Raw genomic sequence first — 14,927 nt, 5'->3', positions numbered from 1 at the left:
GGCAGTTATCGGTACTGATCTGAGTAACTGCTTTGCCACTTTGTGCCATGGGCTATCAGTGTCTCCTTTGCCACGGGAAACAGGGTCATTAATGCCTTTAAATCTGATTAGATCAGAGAACCAGTTGCCTGTGACCGTGGTGGTACGTGTCCTGCAGAAGCCAGGGCCCCCCATCGCAGGGCTAGGCACGCAGCTGGTGCAGGGGTTGGAGGAGCTAAAAGAGGGGGTAGGTGGGAACAGAGGCAGGCCCGGCTCTTGCCTTCTACCAACGAGGTGAGTCGTCACAGATAAACGGCAGCTAGTGGAAGCCACAAGATGGCCACGGCTCCAACCTCAACCCCGCCATCCCCCATGAGAACGTCTCTTGCGTCCCACCTTAACCAGAAGCGTACAGGGAGGGGAATGCTGGAAAATGTCATTTCACCTAGCCAAGTGGACACATCCCAGAGCCACCTCACGGGGTGTTTCCAAGGCTGTTTAATCTCCCCACAGGCAGGAGCTCACAGACTCACCCACCTCCCTAAAAGCAACACCTCACTGAAGCAAGCCTTGAAAGTCCCTCCCAAGAGCCCCGAAAAGGCACGAGGTAGTTCCATGTGAAGAAAGCAGATTCCTTCCAGTGAGTGTGATGTGGCCTTAATTCTTCTAGAACAAGAATCTTGTCAGTATTGTACTCGGGAGTCTGGCTGCATTCCGAGAGCCATTCCATTAAGTCTTGGCAAGCCATCTCTCCCCTGATGTAAGAGCGGGGGAGGAGCTGCAGTTTAGACACCACAACAGAAAAAGGGGTCGTGTGCCAGAAGGGGTTGGGGCAGCAGATGGACAGCCTTTGGAGAGCACTGGGGGCCTTGCTGGAGAGATTTCTGGATGTCTTTTCCAAGTCTGAGAGTCAGTGTTCTGTCCCCTGGAGGTCTCCACAGACTCCAGTCTTAGGAATTACCTTTTCCTTTCATATTTGAATAAAAACAGCTTGAGTCCCCATCCTTAACTTGGGAGAAGCTCACCATCCTCCCCACCATATCCACGCATTCCTTGGGGCTATTGTTTTCCATGATGGTAATCAGAGTGTCATGGACTCAGCTAAAACACTACATTTCCCAATTTCTTTTAGCAGATAGAAGTGGCTAATCGGAAGTAAGCAGAAGTCTTTGGGAGGGGATCCTGGGATCCCCTTTTAAAAGGACAAAGCTCACCTAATGGTGCCTTCCCCTCCACACCTTTTTCTTTTCTTCTTGCTTTTTTTCCTCTGGAACATGACATGATGGTTAAGGCTCCTGCAGCCATTTTGTGATCATGAGGTTTAGAGCCACATGCTAAAGATGGCAGAGTGGTAGGTCAGTAGGAGCCTTGTCCCTTATGACACCAATGAACCCCTTCTCCAGTCTCGGACTACACACTTCATAGTTCTGTTTTATGAGGGAGAAATAAATCACCTTGTTGAAACCACTGTTGTTCCTGACTTATGGCTCTTGACATTGAATATGGTTTCTGCTTCCAGAATTCTTGGTGTGTGAGATAATAACTTTCCTTTGTCGCATTACCCAGTTCCCTCACTATAAGAAGATTGTAGTTTCCTACCTTCTTGAACGCAAACTTGGCTGTGTGACTTGCTCTGGCCAATGAAATGTGAGCAGGACATACACACATGTCCCTTCTGGCAAAGACTACAAGAGCCAGCGGTGTCACCTTCTTCTCTCTTCTTTGTGTCACTGATAACCAGAGATGTTTCCAATGGTGGCTTCTCCATCAGCTTAGGTCACATCATCGCTCCCAGGTGACCTATGATAAGCACGAGGTATGACTACGAACACACCCTTGCCATTGTAAGCCACTGAGATTTTGAAATTATTCCTGTCACTTTTCGGCCTGATATAGGGAATGAGGAGCTGACAAGCTTTTTGGAAAGCCTGGTGGAGTGGGCTCTAGGCTAAGACTTTGCAGATGATTTCCAGAACCTGACTCTGGAGAAAAATTTGCTTCCACTCCTGTGTGCTGCTTGTTGACACTCACAAGATCACCACACCAAGCAATTCCCCGTGACCCCAGTTGGTCGTCCTACAATTCAGTTCAATTCTGACATGCACCAGAGTGAATGCAGAGCCCAGAAGGGAACGGATGGGTCCCATGAGACTGCCCCTCCCCCACCCCTTCTGACACCCATGGATCGTAGGTCCCAGGTTACCCACAGCTTCTGTCAAATGTGACTACAAATTGGGGGTTTCCATGGTTCCCTCACCTTGGATTTGATTATTCGCTGGAACGGCTCATAGAACTCAGGGAAACACTTCTGTTTACCAGTTTATTATTATCATTATTGCTTACTCCAGAACTTCATATAAGTGGTAGTATTAGGAGTGAAAGTACCCACGAGCTTTGGTACCCGGCTCCTTTCACTCAGGCTAATGCTTCTGTGAGTCTTCCTTGTTGCTGCTGTGTTTCGTGGTGAGCCGTATTCCTTCTCAGCATATGCCACAGTTTGTATCCACTCACGTGTGTGTGTGTGTGTGTATGTGTGTGTGTGTGTGTGTGTGTGTGTAATATACACATGAATGACCTCCCCCTCCGCCGATGGGTTAGGCCTCCGATTAGCAGCTGGTAGATGTCAATCAAAAATATTTTTAGAACCCCCCCATACGTATATATCATACTACATACATCACAAATATAATATACTTGTATCCCATGTAATATGTCTATGCATATACATAGTATGTATCACACATGTCCATATGATACATATCACATATAATACATGTTTGTTTTCAAGGGATTTATCCCATTTATTTTTTATTTGAGAGACAGAGACAGAAGAGTGAGTACAAGCCAGGGGAGGAGCAGAGGGGGAGGGAGAGGGAGGAGGAAAGAACCTCAAGCAGGCTCCATGCTGGGCGCGGAGCCTGATGCAGGGCTTGATCCCAGGACCCTGAGATCACGACCCAAGCCGAAACCAAGAGAAGAGTATATAAAGAGTCAGATTATTTGGAGTGTACTCTGATGTTTTTCTTTTCTATTTTATTACTTTTCTATTTTTTCTATTTTATCTATTTTTTCTACTTTAGTTTCTTTTTTTTTCTATTTTGTTACTTTTCTATTTTATTACTTTTTTATGCTATTCCCAGCCCATGAAACTGGTTTCATAATCCATGAAGAGGTTGTGACCCGAGGTCTGTGAACTCTTGTTATGCAAGCCCCCAAGGACAGGACCTGGTCTCTGTACTTTGTCATGATGGCCTGTATACCGGGGGAGTGACCTTTGTCCTGGGCCCCACGCTGCAGAGGGCCTACTCCAGCCTTAATCAGTGGAGCCTCTCTCCAGGGCCTTCAGGATGTGCCCACCAGAGCCTGCGCCTTTCTTGACCCTGCTCGGGGTCCCCAGGACCCTGGAATTCCCTGCCCAAATGGCTTTGAGCCCTCCCCCTCCAGGGCCTGTGTGGCCTTCTTGATGGGTTCTCCCCCTCCACCAAGAGGTAGCCCAGAGGCAGTCATTTGTATTGGGGGGTATGGATAGAGTTCGGATGGGCAGGCTGGGGAGTCCACACTGGTGTGCGAGGCCCTTCACAGTGACGAGGGATCTGGAGTGTAAAGAAAAGTAGGTCCCTGTGGGCCTGGGACCTCCATTTGCACTTGGCCAGTTTCCTACCAAGGTGAGGGGTGAGCTCACATCCAGACACCAGGCTGGGGTCTTGAACTGCTGTGGGCCCAATCCAGTGCTGATGCTCCCACCAGCCAGAGTCCCCATGGCCTACCTTCCCGTCCCTGATGCCTCACACCAGCCAGGCTGTGTTCTCTGGGTTCCTTGCCTTGGCTTTTGAGTCTGTGACCCCCTTCCTTCACTCCTCAGGGGACCCATTCCCAGTCCCAGCTGCTTTCTTCCACTCCCCAGTCATGAATGATCAGAGGCCATGGACAAGGACCACAGTGCTTTACTTTTCATCTGAACACAACAGGTAACTTGGGGAGCAGTGCCCAGGGAGCCGGACAGCCCTCTGGGTGGGCAGGGTGGGGAGGGGAGGGGCCTTGGGCCATCAGCCCCGGCTCTGGCTCCATCCGGGTCTTCCCTCTCAGGCTGGGCTTTATTGACTATTCTGTAGGCTTCGCGAGGGGAGGGAGGTGGCTGGGCACGGTGAGCCGGTGGGGACTCAATCTTGGGGTGCCCATCGATTCAGTTGCCGGCTCCTACTTCCAATGGTCTCACCTGTTACGATTCCGGCATAATTGGGGTAACCGCCTACACTTGCCACCTGCGGGTGAAGAAAAGGGTTCAGTCATGTGTTGGAACAACAGGATTATCGTGTGTGCTCTGGGTGCTAGGGGTCAAGGCCTGCTGACCCTGTCCCTCAGGAAGCTCCAGGGCAACCCTGAGCCAGAGATGAGGGGCACACAGGAAAAGAGTGAGTGCAAGGGCCCCAAGCAAGCAGCCTCCCACACACACAGAGGAGCTTGAAAACCCCTCTGAGCTTGTGTGTGATTCGTTCATTCAGCAAATATTTACTATGCACCTACTATGTGCCAGGCTCTGATCTTGGCACCGGGAGCACAGCTGGGGATAGGAATGAATAAAATCCCTGCCCCAGGAGAGCTAACTTTCTAGTTGGGGAGACCGACAATGAGCAAAATGACTAAGTCAAGTGTATGGACAGTGATATCAGATGGTGACGTGGGCTCAGAAGAAAACTAAAGCCAGGAGGGAGATAGGGAGGCCCAGGGGCCGGGGCCATCCTCACAGCGTTGACTGGAGGGGCCTCACTGAGCAGGTTGACATTTGAGCACATTGAAAGAGGTGGGGGGAGAGCCACGTGGACATCTAGAGGAAGGGTGTTCCAGGCAGAGGGAATAGCCAGTGCAAAGGCCCTGAGGTAGAAGGAGACAGGTGGGCTTAGTGGACAACAGTGGAGGTCGGGGGGCCAGACCAAAGTGAATGAGGGGGCGGATTCCAGAAGACAAGTCTCCAGCTGCCACCTTTGCCTCCTCACCTCTTTCTACTCCCCGCCAGGCTCACACAGCCCCAGCCACCCCGGCCTCTTCCTGTGGTTACTGCAACATGCTCAGCTAACTGCTGCTTTGAACTTGCTGCTCCCCTTACCTGTTTTTTAAATCGTCTTTCTCATCATCAAGAATCAGTTCTGACTTTATCTCTTTAGAGGGAGTGTCTCTTCCCATCCCTCCTGGCTTGTTATTCTGCTTTTTTTTCCTTCTGGCAATGTCCACTCTGCTCACTAATGCACTCACCTGTTTACTGTCATCCCCGCACTGGATGTGGGCTCCCCAAGGGCGGGGACTTGGCACAGCATAGGCACAGAGTAGGTACCCACAGATGACTGTCACTGGAACCACTGCCGGCCCCAGAGCTAACTTTCAGGCTCCACCCTCACACAGACCTGGGTCCAGTCCTTCCCTGATTTTCAGGTGCTGCATGACCTTGGGCACACCCCTAGTTCTCTGAGCTTCACTCTTCCCACGGTGGTCTAGGTGGGGGGTGGCGGGAGGAGAGGGGTGAGGACAGGCTCCAGCACAAGGTCAGGATCAACAAATGGCAGAGACAGTGTTTCTCGAGTCCTGGACTCGGTGCGGGGCAGGAGGCACCCGCCATCTCTTCTCACCACTGCTAGTGTTCTGCCTCCCACCTCAGACAGAAAAGGATGTGGCTGTGTGCATTTTCCTGATGGGGAAGTTGGGCAAGAGAGGCAATAACACTTGATGTAAGCTATATGGCTTCACGCAGAGCTTGTGAACGGGTGGCCTGTGTGTTTTGGTTCATCTGCAGCATTTTAAAAATTCATTTTTCTGCTCATTGTTCTCTCTCTGCCCCCATTCCCTATACAATGCTGGGCTCCATGCAACACTGTCCCCAACCCCCAAGAGACTGCATCCCCTTGGCCCCTCATCTCCTAACAGCCCTGGTTGGGAGGCTATGGCCAGAGAGAGAGGTTTGGTTTTCAGATCCCTTCCCCCTCTGCTCCCTCCTGGTGGGCTGGAGGGCAGGGGCATGCAGGGGCTGGAAACCTCTCCCTGGAGCCATGGAGCCACGACCCAAGCCAGTGGCCCTGTCTACAGTTCTGTCTCCCACTAGTCCCTGGCGCCACCACTCCCTCCTGTCACCTCTCCAGGCTGTGGGGACACGGCTGCCCCTCCCCATTGCTGTGCCATCCTGCTGCCACCAGAAGAACCACCCAGCTGAGCTCAGCCTACATCTCCAAAGGGCATGTTTGGGCTAAGTCAATGGTGATCATTTTAAGCCATTGACTTCTTCCAGTGTGGTTTCTCCAGACATGTAGCTAATATGTCCTGTTTAAAACAACTCTGCCCCAGGGAGGAGGGGCTTCAAGAACTGATCCCCTGAGTCAAAGTCCAAGCTGAAGCCTCCTCCCTCCTAGGCTTGGGGCCTCCCCCAGCTCTGAGTCTTACTCGTGAGGATGACAATGCCAGTGATGAATAGCACAGCTGCGACCAGCAGCCCCCGCTTCCGGAGAGTGTATTCATCTGCAGAGAGAAAAGTGAAGTAGGACAAGAGGGGCCTCCCTCCCTGCCTCTTCCCACTCCTCCCATGGGTAACTTACCATAGGAGAAGGGGTTGTCCTCACTGGAACCTGGGGGGACAGACAAGGAGCAAGTCAGTGTTCAACAAAAATTGTGGAGTGAAGCAGTGAATGACGGAGACGGTAGGCAGGGAGGGAGGAGGACCCGGGTCTCAGCCTTGGGATACTTAGAACCAAAGCCTCATACAACGCACCACATGGCTCCCACCCCTTCTCTACCTCAGCTCCTCATTCCAGCACTCACCTCGATGGCCACCCCACTGGCGGCTGGAAAAGGCCCCTCTCACCTCAGGGCCTTTGCACTCGCTGCTGCCTCTACCTGCAACACCCCTGCCCAGACATCCACATGACTCCCCCTCAGCTCCTTCTCAGGGAGGTCTCCCCGGCCCTTTATGGAAAATACTCCAGTCACCTCTGCCTGTAATGCTACTTTATTTCTCTTGATAGCAGCTTTAAACCACCTGATACATAATTCTTATAACTCTTATTTATTGTCTCTATCCCCCACAAAAATGGGGAAGAGATTTCCCGAGGGAAGAGATTTTTGTCGGCTTCATTCACTGCTGTCTCTCTGATACCTAGAACACAGCAGGTGCTTGTCAATGTGTTTTGAATGAATGAATGAATGAATGAACTCTCTATGTGACCAATCATTTCTACCCTTCAGTGGGGCTGGCTGGGCAGGAAGTGGAAGATAAGACCACAAAGGGATGGATCAAGGTATCCCTGAAACAGAGCTCCCTTCCTGACCCCTAAATTGATCTCAGAAGCATGAGTAAGTCCAGCTGAGACCAGAAGAGCCCCTCAACTGAGCCCAGATGAAATTTCCAAACTGCAACCTTGGGAGCTACATAAATGGTTGTTATTTTAAGCCACTGAGCGTCACAGTGGTTTGCACTGGGCAATCATTCATGAATTCGTTTGTCTATCCAGACATTTATTGGACACCTACCTTATAACCCGCCCCTCCCAGCCTTGAACTCATGTTTACAGAGGACTATTTCGTGCTGGGCATGGTTCCAGGTGCTAGAAATACACAGGGAATAGGAAATTTCCTGTTTCCAGTCTGGGAAGGGAGTTACTGACCAGTCGGCCCGAGGATAGGGTCTGGCCTGCCGCCTTTGCCTGGAGACTGCCTCTTGGAGAGCGTTGTTCCTTTACTGGGTTCAGCCGAGGGTGTGGCTAGAAGGTGGCAGAGGGCAGAAGTGAGTTGTGGAGGAGACAAGGCACGATGACTTCCCTTCCTGGGATCATGACCTGAGCCCAAGGCAGCCGCTTAACAGACTGAGCCCGCCAGGTGCCCCACCACCTCACTTCTTAAGTATGAACCGACAGGCAAGGATCACGAGATGTTCGGGAAAGCCTTGGCCAAGGGAAGGCTCAAGCCAGACCGGCAGCAAGGACAGACACACGGAAACCACAGAGAACATAAAGGACCGTGTGCTGTGCGGGGCTCAGGCACACTGGTCCTAGAGAGCCTGGGCTCACATTCTGGTTCTGCAGCTTTGGGTTGTGTGGCACGGGGCTAGCAGAGTAACCTCTCTAAGCCCCAGCTTGCCTACCTGTAAAATGAGGTTTTGACAGTTCCTACCACGCAGGGTGGCCATGAGCACTGAATGAGTGAATATGGGAAAGCTTAGCACAGTGCCTGGCACAGAGCATACTCCGCTGTTGCTGTCACCCTAGAGCTGGCTCTCCTCCTAGGAGCAGCTTCCCCTTTCTTTGGGGTGGGAGGGCCTGCTCCCGCTTTCCCCAGTCCATCTGGTTCTATTGTAACACAGGCCACAAGGGGGAGCATGTGACCCAAGCTCCTTCTTCCCTGGGAGGAGGGCTCTGGTGAGCCAAGGCTCTAAGGTGCCTTTTAACCGCTTGATTTCATGACCCCCTCAGCCCAGCTGAATTTCTCTCACGCATATTCAGGAACATGATATCATAACACAGAGTAACTCGGGTCAACACGGACTCACAGCAAGTGAATCTAGAGATGTGAGAATGTTTTCTCCATTGGGAAGCGTGGACACAGTCACTACACATCCCCGCACCTCCATTTTGGTGGAAAATAGAATAGTTCTCTTCTCTAAGACATTTTATTTCCATCCGTGGTAAAATTGCTTTAATAGATAGGCTCTGTCAGAATCAGATGCTTCACTGCCATCCCCGGAAAACTACAATGATTATAAAAATCCACAAGGGGAATGACATGGCCTTGGAGGTGATGCTCTTGTGCAGTGCACAGTCTGCACAACTGTGCATGCATGTCAGCCTGGGAATGGTCCAAGCTACAGTACCTTCCAGATGGGGCTGCTCTTCAAATATGGGTCACACAGGAATGGGAGACCACCTGCTGGCTTCCCCTCAGCTCAGCGTCCTTTCCCATGCCTGTTAACTGACTCACTGCTCCTGAGGGGAACTACTTCTTCCCTGACTCTGGTCTATGCAGTGCAAACAGGGGTGATCCTGCTCTCCAGCCCCAGAGTGGGCACAAGTCTTGGGCCTAAGCAGTCAGAGCAATCCATTTCCCTGGCTCCCTTTGGCCATACATGGGCGTGTGACCCCAGCTGGGCCAGTGAGTGTCAATTCTATGCAATTCTAGGCCACAGATGAGAAAGAGATGTGCTCTATCTGCTGGGTTTATGACCTAAATAGAACTATAGGACTATATTTGCCACCAAGAGGGGAAGAGAAACTTGAGAACTTAAGAACATAGACAACAGAGCTGAGAAAGAGAGAGCAAGTCAGTTATGATGACAGTCCTTGAGCACCTAGATCCAGCTGTTCCTGAAATCCTATATTGGGACTTTACAGAACACATATAGCCAATAAATCTATTTTACTTTTAGTTGCGTTTGCAGTATTTTGCAAGTGAAAAACTGCTGCTCTAACATGAAGAGGTACACAAAGGAAACATCTACATCCCCATTTCCAGGTGCCAGCCCTATAAAGGAACCTGAAAAAAAATAGTCCATCAGGTTTGGAAAACGCCATGTACAACAAGCTCCTGTAGGGGATGCTTGCTGCAAATGAGTCTTAATAGGACTCCAAGAAGTCCCGCCAAAAAGAAATGTGTTTAACTCAGAGTTTCCCAAATACCTTTGACCGCAAATCAAAACAGAGTTTTTTGAAAATGTATGAACAATTCCCCAAACGGGTGCTCTGAGAAATGTACTTGGGAAACTGTTGACCCAGATAGAGAATTAAACAAAATTTGTATGTTGCCTTTCTAGTCCCAGGCCGTACCTTCGGGGCCGGTCTTGCCTGTCCTCGGATCTGTGGTTAGGGGCGGGTGCACTCCCATCGGTTGCTGGGACTGGGTCTCCTCCACTTTCGGGGTCTGGATCTCCTCCTCCTGCTCTCGTGTTGTTCCTACTCAGGTCAGATGGTGAGGGAAGGGTGAACAATGAGTGAAACAGGGGCTCGCAGATCCATAAAACATCAGAGGGCCCTCTCCCCCTCCTCTGGTTGGCAAAAATCAGGGACGGTCCTGTTGCAGGTGTCACGGTGCGGGCGGGAAAGGGGGACACTGGCCTGTGGCTGGCGGGAGGGCGAATCTGCACAGCCACTTCCCAAGAGGCTTTGAAAACACATGTCGGTGTTCGTGTTCTTTGTCCCATAGCATTGTGGGTAAACACCGAGATCCGGGACCCCCAGTCCCACCTCAGTCCCTGACTTGTTGTGACACCTTGAGTGAGTTATTCTGAGCCTCTGTTTCCTTGCCTGTAAAGGAAGGCTGTTCTATCTCAGAAGGTTTGGGTGAGGATTGAGTGAGTGAACGCAGGTCAGATAGAACCATGACCAATATATCATAAGCGCTGACGGGGTTTGCTTAAGGAGGAGGGAACGAGGTTGCCTATCGCGTTCCTGGGTGTAGGAGAGAAGACTGAGATGTTCACAAGACGTGCAAGTTTTCCTTAACCACGCACAGACATCCAAGCGGAGTACCAAACAGCAGTGCAAAAGAACAAGACCAGTAGTTTATACAGGAATGTGGGGAGAGCTTCTAAACATACCGTTGCATGGGGGGAAATAGCAAGTTGCAGAACAACGATCATTTTGCAAACGACCAGCTCACAGGAACACGCTCCCCAGTCAAGATATTTTCTGCAGGCAATCCCCCTGTGGTCCAACATCTCTGGGGGGCTACTCCCCAACCAGCGCCAGCAGTGGGGGCCTCTCGGAGATGGCGGGGAGAGAACAGAATGGGGGATGGACCATGGGATTTCATCCCGCCTATAATATCTGTATCTACTTCCAAGCATGTACTATGGTATCATTAAATATTCATGGAGAAAATCGGGGAGAACTTTTTGAATGATACTCCCAGAAACAATTCAAAACTCTCTTGAAAACTCAAAAAAGGCAAAAGGTACAGAGATTAAAGGAAGGAAGGAATGGCTTTGGCCCCCGGGGAGTTGCCGGGGTGTTTGCAAAGCTCTGATCCTTGAGCTGGGTGCCGGTTATGCAGGGGATCGATTTAGAGTAATCTGCTTTAGTTCTATGTTTATGGGTTTTGTATTTTTCAGTATGCATATTCTTTTTCACGATTTCAAAGGATTTGTTTCTAAAGAAGCAGAGGTGGGTAACTGGTTGTCCCACCACAAAGTAAGACAGAAGGTTCAGAGCTGGGGGACCAAAATGAGCAACCAAGGACCTGGAGTGTCATGTAGGAGAGAAAGAAGGAGAGGCGTCCATCCCAGGCCCACGGTCCCGCCCCCTCCTCCACTCACCACCAGTCTGCAGGGTTATCTGAGGGGTGGGCCGGGGTTCTAGGTCTGCATCTGGAGTCCAGAAACAGGGAAAGAAGAGAGAGAAGATGCAGAGAAGGTCCATGGGTAGAGGAACAGGGGGATTTCTGTAGCCGCTCAATTTTGATAAAATTGAAATGACTTAATTAACCGAACCATCTGCTAATGCCCCAATGGCCTCGCCCACACCTGCCCTGCCTCAGCCTTCCCCTCCCACAGATTCACATGCCCCTACTCAGAACTCATCCACCTCTGGAAAGAGCCCCTGGAACTTTCCTTATGAACCACCATTCCCTGAGTCTGGGTCCACTTCATTCAGTGAGGCTGGCAACAATCTTATTGGGGTTGGAACATGAGACTGGGGTCTGGCCAATCAGCTTTGGCCTGTGGCCACAATGATCATCATGGCTGGACTTGTCACCTGAGCCTGGTCAGGGATGCTCAGTTGTGGGAATTTTGCTGAATTGGGGAAGGGGAAACCCGTTTTCCTCCGGCTTCCTAACAGGACGGATGGAAGCCTCAGATCTCTAGGGGCCGTCTTGACCCCATAAAAGGATCGTCCAGCCAAATCAGAAAAGATAGAACCGAGAGATCGAGACAGGTTCCTGATAGCATCATTTGAGCACCTAGACCCAGCCATGCCTGAAGGCCTATCACCAGACTTTCCGATTGCACAAAGCCAAAATTCCTGAGTGGTCAGAGCTTGAGATTTTTGTGGCTGTTATTTGCAGTGACAGGATCTTGACAGATCTATCTCTCTTTCCTCACCTGGGGCTGGTGTCAGAGCACGAGCGTTTGATCTGTTTGGGTCTGCTGGAGAAAAAAATGTGGCTTCCTTCGATATCTGTCCTGGGAAACCAAGAGCAAGGAGTCAGAGAGGAGCCTCTGGCCCCACTTCTCTCACCAAAATTCCACCTTGCCCTCCTCTCTGAAGCTGTGCGCAGTAGCTCAGGACATACTGGTGGAGCAGCAGACAGACAAACGGACATTTGAATAGTGGTATCCATCCATGGTCCTGGAAGTGTTTTAAAAAATGCTGATGCCCAGCACTCCTTCTCCAGCCCCTCTCCCTTGCCCATCCTTGTGGGAAAGAAGAGGTGTTTTAGCCTCGTGGGCCCAGGTCCTAAAGTTAGCCAGGGCTGTGGTCTCAAATTCTGTTTCCAGCGACTTCCTTCCTATGTGACCTGGAGAGGGTGAAGTCCTCTCTCTGAACCTCAGCTGTCTCATCTGCAAAGACGGCATACTACCTGAATCTGCTTCTCAGGGGCTACAGACAGGGTGAAAGGACACGGCAGAGGAAAGGGTCTCCCCTACTCCCTGATATGCAGCCAGAACTGGATACAGCCACTGCTCCCGCCCTGGCCCAGCCTCACACTCTCTGGCCTGGATACCCGCCCCCCCGGGCTCCCTGCCTTCATCCCTGCCCCCTGCAGTCTGCTCCCACTGGCAACCAGAGGGGCCCGTCAACCCCTGGGGCAGGTCAAGGTCTTGCTTGTCCAGAGCCCTCTCCTTGCTCCTAATACAAGCCAAAGGACTTGTGGGGCCTGGGCCCTCCCCCTCTCCCCTCCATCTGGTCCCCTGTCACCCCTCTCACCTCTCCTCTTCCCACCCTGCCCTTGCTCACCCCAGCCCAGCCACTTGGCCTGCCCGCTGTTACTTGCACTCACTGGACAACACTCATCCCCCAGACGCCTGCTTGGCTCATTCCCTCATGCCCTTTGAGTGTCTGCCCAAATATCACCTTCTAGCGAGGTCTTCTGGGGCCACCCCATCTAAACAGTCCTCATTACTCTGCTCCTCTTTTCTCCATAGCACTTACCACCTTCTAGCATGCCATATAGTTTGCTGATGGATTGTTTATTGCCTGTCTTTCCCAGCTAGAATGTGAGCTCCTGTTTTATGTGATGCTGCTTCCCCCATGCATAGATTAAAGCCTGGTACACAGTAGCTGCTCAGTGAACACTGGCGAATGACTGAAAGAATACATGAAAACCATTTTAACAAAGACAAATGGGGCAGCTTATGACCCAGATTCTGGGAGCAAGAAAGATGGTTGTATCCCAGCCTCACTGCTCACTAGCCTCTGGCACACAACACTTGCCTTTCCTGAGCCTCGGTCTCCTCATCCATAAAATGAGCATGACCGTATGCATAACAGGGTAGGGTTTAAGTTGAAATGAGTTGCCCTAGGCACCACATGCCACGTAGAAAGCACCTGCAAGTGCCCACCATGAGTACTGTCTTCTAGAAACCCTCCTCAGGGAGGACTGAGACAGTTCTAACTCTTGGACTGGCCCCAGCTCACCCCCTTTGCCTAATCGTGTATCACCTGGCTGTCCAAGGAGCGGCTTTGCTGGGAGCCTAGGGTTCCTGGCTGCTCAGTAGAAAACTGACACCAGTCTCCCAGCCAAACCAAACTCAGTGAGTTCTTCTTGGAGGTGAAATGAAGATGCTCAGCGGGACAGGCTCTGGCCAGACTCATTGGAAGCGGCCACCCAGGTGCGAAGTGTCCAAAGAGGGTGTAACCCCGGTCCCCTCCACCAAGCCCCCACTTCCTGGTGCTGCCTCGGTAGGAGGGTGGAGACACAGGGCAGGCCATCAAAATCCACTGGGCGCCCGCCCACCCCCCACCAGTGTACTCAAGGTGGGGCAATCTGGGACAGAGTGGGGACAAGGGCTCAGCCTTACCTCTGGTGGGGAGAATCAGGCCAACGATGGTGAGGAGGCACAGGCGACCAGAGGGCGACATCTATGGGGTGAGCGGGAGCTGGAGTCAGCCATGATGTCACTAGGCAGACCCCCCCCCCACACACACACACACATGCCGGTCCCGTGGGGATCCTGCAGCCCCTTCTTTACCCAGAGTAAGCACCTCTGGCTTCAAGGACCCCACCCTGCCAGGGCTTCAAGGAGAAGGAGGGTTCTAGAAGTGGAGGGAGGCCCCCAGCAACCACCCCCTTCTTCCATCTGCAGGCCCCCAAAGGAAACAAGAAGCATCAGACCAAAAGGGGCTTCCAGTAACAGCCACCGCACAGGGACACCCCTGGGGCAGAGAAGAACTTACCCCACCAAGGCTGAGCCTACAAGGCACAGAAGTAGATCAGGGGGCCCCGGTGCCTCCCTCCGGGGCTGTCCCCACAGGCTAGGAGTCAGCAAGGAGGGGAAAGAGGAAGAATGAGTAATGTGCTCCCGATCTCAAAGGAAAAAGTGAGCTGGTGTTAGGGGCCTCACCGCCTCAGGGACAATAGAGCAGGATGCTGGGCACCTCTTGGAGACCCTGCGGGAGAGGGATGGCAGAGAGCTGGGGAGACTGAGGCCCACAGGGAGCCCGCAGCCCACCGTAGTGCCTGAAGAGCAGGCGCGGAGACTGGAGCATGAGTAGGGGGCAGAGAGGCACGAAAAGAGCAGTACTCCAGGCACCTGAGCCCGGCCCCTGAGCAGAGGGGAGGCGGGCGCAGGCGGATCGGAGGAGAGACTTACGTCAGAGCCGGGGGTCCCAAGCCGGCAGCCTCGTGGACAGAGGGCAGCGGCGGTGGCTGAGTCCCGGCGGAGGGTGTGGCCAGGGGAGAGCTGGCGGGCGGGGACCGAGACGGGCTCAGTCATTTCCTCTCGGGTTTCCTGGCTTCAGAGCCCGCGGTGGGAGCAGGAG

At 52.2% G+C, this 14,927-nt stretch overlaps 1 protein-coding gene across 7 annotated transcripts; it reads right to left on the bottom strand.

The window, feature by feature from the left end:
* Window positions 1-3,907: 3,907 nt before the first annotated feature.
* Window positions 3,908-14,916, bottom strand: FXYD5 (FXYD domain containing ion transport regulator 5). 7 transcript variants are annotated; one of them, XM_047709647.1, is made up of 10 exons: window positions 14,759-14,852; window positions 14,343-14,555; window positions 13,967-14,027; window positions 12,047-12,127; window positions 11,261-11,311; window positions 9,774-9,899; window positions 7,623-7,718; window positions 6,558-6,587; window positions 6,406-6,480; window positions 3,908-4,241 (listed from the first exon to the last, which is right to left on the bottom strand). In XM_047709647.1, exons 3-10 carry the CDS (start codon window positions 14,025-14,027, stop codon window positions 4,192-4,194), a joined length of 570 nt encoding a protein of 189 aa, XP_047565603.1. In that variant the 5' UTR covers window positions 14,343-14,555; window positions 14,759-14,852; the 3' UTR covers window positions 3,908-4,191. The 7 variants fall into 7 exon arrangements, with proteins under 7 accessions (XP_047565603.1, XP_047565604.1, XP_047565605.1 ...); XM_047709648.1 differs by having other exon boundaries at window positions 14,343-14,420; window positions 14,759-14,835; XM_047709649.1 differs by lacking the exon at window positions 14,759-14,852 and having other exon boundaries at window positions 14,343-14,420; window positions 14,510-14,530.
* Window positions 14,917-14,927: the final 11 nt, after the last annotated feature.

The sequence above is a fragment of the Lutra lutra genome, chromosome 17 (genome assembly GCF_902655055.1).
Source record: "Lutra lutra chromosome 17, mLutLut1.2, whole genome shotgun sequence".
NCBI lineage: Eukaryota > Metazoa > Chordata > Mammalia > Carnivora > Mustelidae > Lutra > Lutra lutra.
This window is presented reverse-complemented; position numbering and strand designations above follow the sequence as displayed.

Excerpts from the sequence above, each read along its gene's own strand:
- FXYD5 (XM_047709644.1), bottom strand. The coding sequence starts at position 14,881 with ATGACTGAGCCCGTCTCGGTCCCCGCCCGCCAGCTCTCCCCTGGCCAC. Across the intron at positions 12,128-13,966 it reads CCTGATTCTCCCCACCAGAG|GACAGATATCGAAGGAAGCC; the intron begins GTAAGGCTGAGC and ends TTGGTTTCCCAG. Across the intron at positions 6,588-7,622 it reads CCCTATCCTCGGGCCGACTG|GTTCCAGTGAGGACAACCCC; the intron begins GTCAGTAACTCC and ends CTGTCCCCCCAG.